Source organism: Carcharhinus amblyrhynchos, chromosome 8, assembly GCF_965287045.1.
Source record: "Carcharhinus amblyrhynchos chromosome 8, sCarAmb.v2.hapA, whole genome shotgun sequence".
NCBI lineage: Eukaryota > Metazoa > Chordata > Chondrichthyes > Carcharhiniformes > Carcharhinidae > Carcharhinus > Carcharhinus amblyrhynchos.
Window position 1 is genome coordinate 36,412,255 of NC_137331.1, and position 11,945 is coordinate 36,424,199.

An 11,945-nucleotide genomic window follows, 5' to 3' on the forward strand; every position below is an offset into this window, starting at 1 on the left:
ATTCCTTCAGTACTGCATTGAAGTGTTAATCTAGATTATATAATTTGAATCCTAGAGTGAGGTTTGAAGGCACAGCATTCATAGATCAATGGCATGAATGTTACCAACAAAACAAAGTGGGTTTAAAATTTTAGCTAGCAACAGAACACAAAGTAATGCATATTGCTTTATCATTAAGGCTGTTAATGGAGCAAGTGATCACTTTTTCTTTTCTTTTTGAGAATTATCTCACTAACGTCTACATTTCCAAACCAATTTAATCAAGTTTCAAGGGTTCAATTCCGACCTTGGATAACTGTCTGTGTTAAGTTTGCATGTTCTCCCAATGCCTGTGTGGGTTTCCTCCAGGTGCTCTGGCTTCTTCCCACACTCCAAAGATGTGCGAGTTAGGTTGATTGGCCATGTTAAATTGACCCTAGTGTCAGGGGGATTACCAGGGTAAATGTGTGGTGATACGGGAATAGGACCTGGTTTATATCTCTCCATATCCATTTTACACATGTAACTGTCTAAATGCTTTATTAAAGACAAATTTGTACCCGCTTCTACTACTACCTCTGGCAGCTTGTTCCAGACACTCGCCAGACACATACATCTGAGTGAAAAAACTGCTCCTCTGGTCTCTTTTATTTCTCTCACCAGTAATCTTAAATCTATGCCCTCTAGTTTTAGACTCCCCTATCTTTGGGAAAAGATATTGATTGAAGTGTGCCCCTCATTATTTTATAGACCTCTATAAAATCACCCCTAAGCCTCCTACACTCCAGGGGAAAAGACTCCCAGCTTCTCCTTATAATTCAAAACATATAGTCCCAGTAGCATCCTAGTAAATCTTTTCTGCACTCTTTCTAGTTTGATAATATCCTTTCTATAATAGAGTGACCAAAACAGCACACAGTGTCCCACTTATCACTGGGTGGGATTGTGGCCGGTACGGGCTCGATAGGCCAAATGACCTCCTCCTATACTGTAGAGATTCTGTGGTATGTAAGAAAAAGAAATCAAGGTTGAAGAAAGGTGATTGGCTCATTAGAACCAATTATCATCAGGCTGTTCCATTCAGTTATATTTTGTAAGCCCCCCTCCCTCCACAATGTTTTTCTCTACTATTGTGCTTTGCAAAACATTCCAAGTACTCCTGGACTTCTTTTGGATGAATCTTTAATGTTTATTTTGCTCATTTCCATTTCTATGTTCTTTACTGGCCAACCCCAAAGTGCTATTATCTTGCTTAAGCCATTTCATAATTGATGTCCTTCAGTTGATAGCCTCTCAGTCTAGATTGTAAAGCTGGAACATCTTTTAACATTCTCTCATAACATATCCTTATTTAATTCTTGCAATGTTTTCTGATGTGTTGATGTGTTTAAGTTTATTTATTAGTGTCACAAGTAACCTCATATTAACACTGCAATGAAGTTACTGTGAAAATCCCCTAGTCGCCACACTCCGGCACCTGTTCGGGTACATTGAGGGAGAATTTAGTATGGCCAGTCCACCTAACCAACATGTCTTTCAGACTGCGGAAGGAAACCGGAGCTCCCAGAAGAAACCCACGCAAACATGGGGAAAACACGTACACTCTGCGATAGAATCATAGAAACCCTACGGTGCAGAAGGAGAGCTTTCAGCCCTTCGAGTCTGCACAATCCCACCTTGGCCTAATCCTTGCAAGCCCACATATTTACCTCACTAATTCCTCCATCCTATGCATCCCAGGACACGAAGGGATAATTTAGCATGGCCAGTGCACCTAACCCACTCATCTCTGGATCCACGCTGAGAATGGAACTGGGTTCCTGGCGCTGTGAGGCAGCAGTGCTAACAACTGCACCGTGCCACCCCCAAAAGAAACAAAATGTGTAAAGAACATAAAATGAGCTTTGTGAGCAGAAGTGAATGCAGGAGCCATAACAGTGCATTCATAGAACAAGCTTAGCATTTCTTTCAGCCCTTGGCAATGATAAACTTTGGAGTGGAATTGAGTGTTAAGGCCTAAATTGACTCTGGAGTGAACCTAGACTGTGTTTATGTTTTGGGATTTTACGTCAGACATTAACTTAGATTCAGTGTCGATGATGACTTTACGTTCATACCTTTACTCTCGTATTAATCAGAGTATGTTTTTATCCGTGCAAAGTAAATTAGTGAGACCTTGAGGTCAAACCATGAAATTTTGCCAATTGATTCTAACTTATTAGAATACGGTTGCCACACCATGTCTCTTTGTCTTTGCAGGTTTATATGTTGAGCCTCAGCCTGCCGGATGGTAATCCATCCATCTACCAGACAGATTTATTTAAATTAAGCTAGTAAATGAACAGTGCTCAGTATAAGCAGCATATTTATGATAATTTATCCTTTTTACTATCCTTGAAATGTCAAACTGAGACACTTCTCCTGAGCTACCTGTCACCATAAGATTGGTACTTGAAGATGATGACCTCAGACTGACTGCTAACTAGTATTGAGTCAGACATTGATGTATCATTCACAATCCTTTTAAGATATACTGAAACAAGCGAACAATTTTCAGTTAGAACTGTGTGCCTCAACTACTTTAGATCGGCTACCTTTTGCAGTATTCAAATGCAGGTAATGCCTGTGGACCAATCCTAGGCTTTCTGGTTTCACTCCGTATCTGCTTTTCTCAGTGTTTCTCTCTGGCGCCTAGCTAGCATTCTCATACTCCTTCGCTCATTCTGTTCCACTTGCTCGCCTTCCCACCATCTAACCTCCAGTTATTAAACCACTACTATGAGAAAGAACAGTGCAGCACAGGAACCGGCCCTTCGGCCCACCAAGCCTATGCAACATGTGATGCCTTTCTAAACTAAAGACCTCTTGCCTCTACATGATCCGTATCTCTCTATTCCCTGCCTATTCATGTATTCAAGATCCCTCTTACATTGCTATTGTATCTGCTTCTACCACCTCCTCTGACAGTGCATTGCAGACACTTCCTGTCCTCTGTGCAAAAAAAACTTGCCTCTCTCATCTTTAAACTTTCCCCCTTTTATCTTAATCCTATGTCCCCTAGTAATTGACATTTTTACCCTGAGAGAAAGACTCCAACTATCCATTCTATCCATGCCCCTCATAAGTATGTAAACTTAGAAAATCATGGAATCATAGAGTCCTACAGTGCAGAAGGAGGCCTTTCGGCCCATCAAGTCTGCACCAACCACAATCCCACCCCAGCCCTATCCCCATAACCCCATGCATTTAGCCTAGCCAGTCCACCAGACACTAAGGGGCAATTTAGCATGGTCAGTCCACCTAACCTGCACATCTTTGGACTGTGGGAGGAAACTGGAGCGCCTGGAGAAAACCTACGCAGACACAGGGAGAGCATGCAAACTCCACATAGACAGCGACCCAAGCTGGGAATCGAACCCGGGTCCCTGGTGCTGTGAAGTAACTGTGCTAGCCACTGTGCTGCCCATCATATCTATCATATTTCTAAAAAATTACTTAAGTTTAAAGTTCCTATTGAGCCTGTATCAACTACTGTGATAAAATGTAATAGTTTTGTTTGTTGGGTAGCAATAAGAAATGGAAGACTCCAAATGATAGTTACAATTAGCGTATTCATTAATATCCTTGTTCTCAATTCCCCCACCAGAGGAAACAATTCCTCAGTATCTGCTCCATCAAGTCCTTTTAAGGTTTTCAACACCTCAGATAGACTACCAATCAACTTTCTGAAGTAAAGGGAATACAAACACAAGTTTATGCAAGTTGTCTTCATACTGTAATCATTTAAGCCCTGGTATTTGATGAATGTGAGCTGTAGCCATTCCAGGGCCAGTATACCTTTCCACAGATTCTGTACCCAATCGTTCTCCAGATAGAGTCTAATCAAAGTTCTCAACGGAAGCATCATGTTGGAGGGAATAAACAAACTGAATGTTCAGAGACCATGTAGAACTTCAACAAAAATAGCTTTATTCAACATACATGAGGGAGAACAGAACTTTGATCTGTAATTCCAGCTTACTTCCTCTCTTAGTCATAGGTTCTTACATATTCTTCTACGTTCTAGCATGACAAAGTAGTGCATTGTCATTAGGTTATCATTGGTACTTTGAATTGGTTACTGTTTTGCGTTTGATCACGTTGTATTGTCCCATTGTCATGTGTGCTTGAGCTTTCATCATTTTCAGGACATCTGCTGTCTACCTTTTTACAATATCAAAGCGTTGTGTTTGTCAAACCGTTTTCAATGGTGTGTTAATTGTCCCCTATCTCCCTGATATTTGATTAGTTTTCCTGAGCCACAATGGCTCCTCTAGACTTACTGAAGCCTTGATAAGATATTGATTCTCTTATTGTTGCTGTAACCTCGGAAAGTTCTCACCTAGGACGTGACTGTGTTAGTGCTGTCTGGGATATGGTAATTTGTTGTGTCTGCCCACAGCGATTGAATACTATAGTCAAACTGTATGTTTAACCCTTTCCATTTGTTCCTCTCATGCTATAGCCCACACTCCCTGGGTTTGCCCAACTACACATCACTTCCTCACTTTTGCATTATCATATGGGATTAAAACCAATATTCCTTTAGTCTTTTTGATTGCTATTTGAATTTTTGCTTTAGCTATTTAAATTTCCTTATGCCTCCACATCCTCTTGGACATAAGCGTTGAGAAAATATTCTGTTTTGTCTTTCAGTATTAGAAATCAGTGAATGATGAAGTAGGCTAAAAGGGCAAAGAGTGACTGTCAGGATGTGCAAAACTTCACACATTGGGAAAATTGGAAAAGTTCATTTATTGGGTTTAGTTTGGATGTGAATACCTTGGATGTCACACATGAGACTAGGAAGAGGTGAATGAATTATGATTTGATTTATTTATTATTGGCACATGTATTAGTATATGGTGAAAAGAATTGTTTCTTGCATGTATACAGACAAAGCATATTGTACATAAGGAAGAAAAGGAGAGAGTGCAGTATATAGTGTAACAGTCATAGCTAGGCACAGTAAGAAGTCTCACAGTACCAGGTTAAAGTCCAACAGGTTTATTTGGTAGCATGCACTTTCTGACCATAGAGTGTAGAGAAAGATCAACTTAATGTGAAGTAGATCCGTTCAAAAGCCTGATGGCAGCAGGGAAGTTGATTTTGAGTCATCTCAGACTTTTGTATCTTTTTCCCAACGGAAGAAGGTGGAAGAGAGAATGTCCAGGGTGCATGGAGTCCTTAATTATGCTGGCTGCTTTTCCAAGGCAGCAGGAAGTGTAAACAGAGAAAGTGGATGGGAGGCTGATTTGAGTGATGGACTGGGCTTCATTCACAACCCTTTGTAGTTTTTTGCCATCTCGGGCAGAGCAGGAGCCATACCAAGCTGTGATTGCTTTCTATGAGAGACCTTACACATAAAAATAACACGAGCTGTGCAAATTCTAGTTCTGGCTTACTCAATAACTAGTCCAAACAGACACAGGGGTCCCTCCAGGTTCATCAGCTGTCATGCCCAGAGTTGTTAACGCAAGGTAAGGATGAGATATGCAGTCAAAAAGAATGAGAGAGATTGCAAATGTATAAATGTATGGAGATATCTTTATTCTTTTCACAGTGAAAGACATTGAAACAAGTTGTGTTTTTAAATCCAAGTGATTGAGAGTTGAGAGGTCTGACTGAGACCATCAAAATACTCCCAACTGTCAAGTGAATTGGTTCTTCCCGCTATAATTATTGCCAGAAGAAACCCTCAGTATTTTATTTAAAAATAAACACAATCCCAGACTTATTTGTTTTAATTGATTAGCAATATTAATCTATTAAAATTTGCTGATGACACCAAGATTGGTGGAACGGCAAATTGCGCGGAGGGTGTGGCGAGTCTGCAGAAGGATCTTGATAGGCTGGGCGAATGGGCCAGGAAATGGCAAATGGAATTTAATGTCGACAAGTGCGAGGTGGTCCACTTTGGTAGGAATAATGGTAGGAAGGACTATTATTTACGTGGCGAAAAACTGCAGCAGGCGACGGTGCAGAGGGACCTCGGGGTCCTTGTGCATGAGTCGCAAAAACCCAGCCTGCAGGTGCAGCAGGTGGTCAGGAAGGCAAATGGGATGCTGGCCTTCATAGCGAGGGGGATTGAATATAAAAGTAGGGAGGTCTTGCTGCGGCTGTATAGGGCATTGGTGAGGCCGCAGCTGGAGTACTGTGTGCAGTTTTGGTCGCCGTACTTACGCAAGGATATTTTGGCCTTGGAGGGAGTGCAGAGGAGGTTTACTAGGCTGATACCGGAGTTGAGGGGGTTGAGCTATGAGGAGAGGCTGAATAAACTAGGCTTGTACTCGTTAGAGTTTAGAAGAATGAGGGGAGATCTCATTGAGACGTATAAGATGATGAATGGGATGGATAGGATAGAGGTGGAGAGACTCTTCCCGCTCAGAAAGGACAGTAGGACTAGAGGGCACAGCCTCAAGATAAAGAGGGGGCGGTTTAGAACGGAGTTGAGAAGGAACTTCTTCACTCAAAGGGTGGTGAATCTCTGGAATTCTCTGCCCGTTGAGGTGGTGGAGGCTGCCTCGCTAAATATTTTTAAGACGCGGGTTGATGGGTTTTTGATAAGCGAGGGGATTAAGGGTAATGGGGAGAGGGTGGGAATGTGGAACTGAGCCACGACAGATCAGCCATGATCTTATTGAATGGTGGGGCAGGCTCGAAGGGCTAGATGGCCTAGTCCTGCTCCTATTTCTTATGTTCTTATGTAAATCCCTGTAAGAAGTTTCACAACACCAGATAAAGTCCAACAGGTTTATTTGGAATCATGAGCTTTTGGAGCACTGCTGCATCATTGGGTGAGTGGAAGTCGGTGCACAAACGTGGCAAAGACACAATTGCAAGATAATTCCAGATTGAAATGCAGTTGTGTTTTTGCCTATACACTATATGCGGTCCACTATTCTCACCTTAACCGTGATCTCAGTAAAAATTCACCACTTATTAGCAGAATTACCAAATTCCCAACCATTGTTTCTTTAAATAATGAGTGGTGGTTCCTTGGGCAGCCATTCGACTACAGAGAGGCAGCAGCTTTCTCTCATTTCTAAGCATACCCTTGCTGTGTAGCAGCATTGCAAATGGTGGAAAGAGACTAATAGCAATAATAGCTTTGCAGGATTTAACCCATGAGTTAGGGAATTACTTGATGTGAGTATTCTGTATCTATTACAATAATGCTATATCTGTAGAGCTGTAACTACTGAACCACACCCCCAACACCAGCGGCGGGTGGATTGAGATATGCCCCAAAGATGTGCTGGGAAACCCCTCTCGGAACTTCACAGGTAAGGGTTTGCACGGCAATTTCATAAAAGTCCAAACTACTTCTGGGCAATTGTGCTGGGAACCGTCCAAAAATGTGATTGAAATTACAAACTTGGGATGGTCCCAGCAGGGTTACATCAGTAGTAATTGTGAAGTTAAAAGAATTAACTTCTGTGTAACTGGGTTGTAAAGATCAAGCCCAGACAGGCCCATAGGAGTGGCACAGTGGTTAGCACTGCTGCCTCACAGCCTCAGAGATCTGTGTTCAATTCCTGGCTTGGCTTATTGTCTGTTTGGAGTTTGCACATTTTCCCCGTGTCTCTGTGGGTTTCCTCTGGGTTCTCAGGTTCCTCCCACTGTCTGAAAGACATGCTAGTTAGATGCATTGGCCATTCTAAATGTCCCTCGGTGTACTCGAACAGGCGCCAGACTGTGGCGACTAGGGGATTTTCACAGTAACTTTGTTGCAGTGTTAATGTAAGCGTACTTGTGACACTAATAAACTTTAAACTTAAACAACCTGGGTAATTGGGTTGTAAAGATCAGACCCAGACCAGTAATCTCCACGGTCTCTCTCTCTCTCTTTCTATCCACATCCACAGCTAGTTGCATAACAAAGGGGAGATGTCTGTCTGCACTCTGGAGCTGCATTTTGTCAGCTGGGCCCGAAGGACAGCTGCATTGTCTGGATCTCACCCGGCCTGAGTCAGAAGCTCGGGTGAGACATATGTGGAAGAAATGTAGTGTAAGTTAGTGGGCACAGAGTGGCAATCGGAACTGACAGGCTCATCACTTTGTTGTGATTAGGATAAACTTTGGTAACTTGTTGGCCGAAGCTCTAACAGTTTCCAGAACTGATTGCCTCTTTGAGGCAGTTACAGCCTCATGCATTACATTAGGCATTTACTGTAAAAGCTTGTGATTAATTTTGCAATCTTTCCTTCCCCCAAATAGTATTATAATGGTGTTGATGTGGGCAAGCGGCGACACTTTCAAGACTGCTTACTTCATCCTGAACCAGGCTCCATTCCAGTTCTGGATATGTGGACTGCTGCAAGTGTGTGTCGATATTACTATTCTCTTTCAAGCTTACTACTATGACCGTTACCCTCAAAAGCCGTCTTCCCACACTGTTCCTTCCACAAGTACCAAGGCACTTTAACTACGATCCTACTCAACAAAGGACCAACTATTGGAAAGAACTTCATGTTGTTGAACCAAAGCCAATAACTTTTCTAATGGTTCTCGGTACGCCGGAAGGATTTGAAAGTCACTTTGTGGTAAAGAGGTTTGAAACATTTTAACGATTGGTTGAATGTTTATGATTATTTATATATTTTTCTATTTTGCATAACTCAACCCAATGTTTTTGGACCAGTTTACATAAATGCCTTACATGTTACTGTTACTAGAACTTTTCCTTTTCCTCAATGTTGTTTGGGTTTTTTTTAATCACTTGCTGTATCACTTTAACTAATACAGCTTTGTTTCATGGCAATGTTGAGTCTGTGCTGTAAATCCTTTCTCATCCAAAGAGAAGGAGAGAGAGTCTTGCCCTCACGTTAAAGTTAACAAACTTTCTGCATCAGCATATTAAAGTCTGAAGAAGCAGTATCTCGTACTGGGAGGGAAATGGTTGAACATTCACCCTTGAGCGTTCAAGTAGCCAAATTGTCCATGTATTTGAAATTAAATCCACAGAAGCTGTTTGTTAGCCCACGGCGACGGAGTGGAGAAGGATCGGCAGGCAGTGCGAGTCTGTTATACTTTGATTATGGTTGGACTGTTGGGTGATGACATGTGTTGGAATTGGACACAGCATGCAAAGGGGCGGAGTGGCTGGACTTAATTTGTACTTAGAATCCTCTGCTAGCAAGGCTCCTGTTTGCAACTCTGCCGAGACCAGGTACTTCCCTATGAGGAGGGGAAATTGGAAGCGAGGAGAATTGCCACAATTCCCTGGGAACAAGCAACTTCAGGGTAACACTGGTGCAAGCTTGAAGGCAGCTTATCTGCCTGTTCTGTTTTTTGTGACAACAATGAGATGCCAAAAAGAGAACAGTATTTAAAAAGGTACAGGGTATCTTAGCAGTGAAAAGAAAGGTTGATGATGGTCATTTTTGGATTGAGTACAGAAAGAATTGGCTACTAATTAGTAAGAAAGGACATAATAAAAATATGCATAACAATATAGACACATTACCTTCTTCCTTTGCTGCATTTGTTTTATTGATGTGTTCTGATCACTCTCACAGTGTAGGGATCATTCTTAATCACAAGTAACCCAGTTCACATCTCACCTGCCCAACGCCTACCAGTTTGAATCAGTATGATTGCCATGTGCCATGTTTTAAAGAACAGTTGTCACAGTTAAATAAACAGCATTGTTTTGTTGAAACATTAGTACGTTAGGGAGGAAGCTAAAAGATGCAAGTCTGGTTCAATTCTCACTCTGCCTTACATCACACACCAGCTCCAAACGGCCAGCCACGGACAGTGTTCTGCTTCCTCTCACTTCCCCTCCTGTTGCTATTCCACTTGGGAAGCATTTTGTTACTACCGGGAACTCACCTTGTAAGTTCTTGCGGTCAGCCAGATCACAAAGGCATTAGAAGTGTGGACTGTTTTCCCAGCACTCTGTGGCACAGAATGCACCAACCTGAAATTAGTTAACAATCTGATCCATTTTCTGTTGTCAATTTCAGCGTGATCAATTGGGATCACTGAACTGAGTTGATACTCTTTCCCTGTTGCCTTGGAATGAGGGCTTGGTATCCATGAATAGTAAATGACCCCTAAACCTGTCAAATCCAAGCAAAAGTATGCAGTGTTAACCAGTTACAGTCCTCTGTTCTTTGGCAAGCATTTAAACCAAAACCCTTTAATTCACTGTATTTACGTAAAAAATTGTCAGTGAGCTCTGATCATTGTAAAATTGTATTTATCTGTGTTTTGCTTTTATGCATTTTTTTTGTTGAATTGGTTATTTATTTTGCACTCTCAAGCTGCCAGCAATCTGTGAAATTGTATTCACCACTCTGAGGTTAATGGAGGAAAGACGTGCTAATTTACTACGGCTGGGAGGAATTCAACTGAAAGCGGTAAATAATAAGTTTGGCACAGCTGAAATTGAATGTTAAGTCAGCTATTAGTTTAGGTGACAATCCCCTTGGGCTTTGTACGTCAATCACTGAGAACCGCACCTGGAGAATTGGATAGCTCTTTCTCATTTTCAACTAGTGTTTCCCGTGCTCACTCAGGAACTATTCACTGGATTGTTAACTAAAAATTAAACTGTCACTGAGTGACATTTGTTTCACAACAGGTGTGATCTTTCTGACCTGTAGCTGGTTGCCATATTTTGCTTTGGGCCCAAGTGACCTTACAGTTAAGTGTGTGCCATTTAAATGTTAATGTTTTAAGCCAAGTTGTCTGTTTATCTATGTTTTTTGTGTTGAGACAGCAAAATATATGTATTCAAAGCTTAAGGGGACTGCTAAATACTGACCTTTCTACTTTGTTGATGATCAAACAATCTCAATTTTCTTAAATTTTCTAAGAATATACTTTTCAGAATCAAGAATTAAGAATGATTGCACAGTAGTTGACTGGAATATAGAACTAGTAGTAAAATGAATATCATTTCCATTCTGCTGAGCCAGGTCCACCACTTTTTTGTGATTAGGATAAACTTTAGTATCTTGTTGGCCCAAGCTCTAGCAGTCAGTATTTGTTAAAAGCATAGTCAGCATTTTAAAGCTAAAGTTAGCCTGTTCTTGTCCACTGTCCTCAGGCTGTGGGCCACGTATTTGCAGTATTAGTAGGCAGCAGTACGTTATGCTGCTTACTACTCTCAAATAGCAGGCAAAAAAAAAAGAATCCTTCTCTTTTGGCTTATCGGTCCAAGAGTGTCATGATCTTTGACTCCATAATGCTTGCATAATTTTCTTGTGCCCATTTGGTGCTTCAGATAATTGGCTTTATGTACTAAGGGAGTGTAGTCAGAAGGATACATTGAAATTTCACACAGCGCAGCTTCTCTTGGAGCTGTGGAAGGCATTTTATTTTACAAATCTGCTTGGGTTGTGTAGGAAATGTTTGTTTAAACTGTTATGATTAGGGTTTATATTTGTGAACGTTTACTTATAAGTGAATTTTTCTGTCAACTGTACCAAAAAAAGTATATAAAAAGGCTCTTCATTGCCAAAATAAGGCAGGTGAACCATATCGAACCAGCGAAGGAATGTTGCACAACACTATAACCGGCTTTCCCAAAGTCTTTTAAATATGTGCTCCCATTCAATGTTATGTTTGGATGCAAAATAAATGCAAGTTGAAAGAGGTCTGCACAAGAGGACACATGTCAAAAATGTAAATGCATACACAGTCTGTCATGTGTACTTGTGTATTAATTAAAACCTAAAAAAGAATAAACATTCAGAACTGTGTGAGATGGACTCTTAGAAATTTGTTTGATAATATCTCCTTCCCATTTTAAATTGTAAACTGGAATGTGTTTATGTCAAGTTTTTTTTATATTTGTTCGCTCATGAGGTCTGGGCATCGCAGGCTGGGCCAGCATTTATTGCCCATCCCTGAAGGCATTTTAAGAGTCAACCACATTGCTATGTGTCTGCAGTTACTTATAGGCCAGACCAGTA

At 41.2% G+C, this 11,945-nt stretch overlaps 1 protein-coding gene across 6 annotated transcripts in view; it reads left to right on the plus strand.

Moving 5' to 3' along the window:
- The window catches only part of slc66a2 (solute carrier family 66 member 2), a 47,372-nt gene extending 35,637 nt beyond the window's left edge, over positions 1–11,735 (plus strand). For all 6 annotated transcript variants that reach the window (XM_080193889.1, XM_080193890.1, XM_080193892.1 and 3 more), the window contains one exon: positions 8,239–11,735. In XM_080193889.1, the coding sequence (XP_080050015.1) occupies positions 8,239–8,446 (208 nt within the window). In that variant the 3' untranslated portion in view covers positions 8,447–11,735. The remainder of the gene's footprint in view (positions 1–8,238) is intronic.
- Positions 11,736–11,945: the final 210 nt, after the last annotated feature.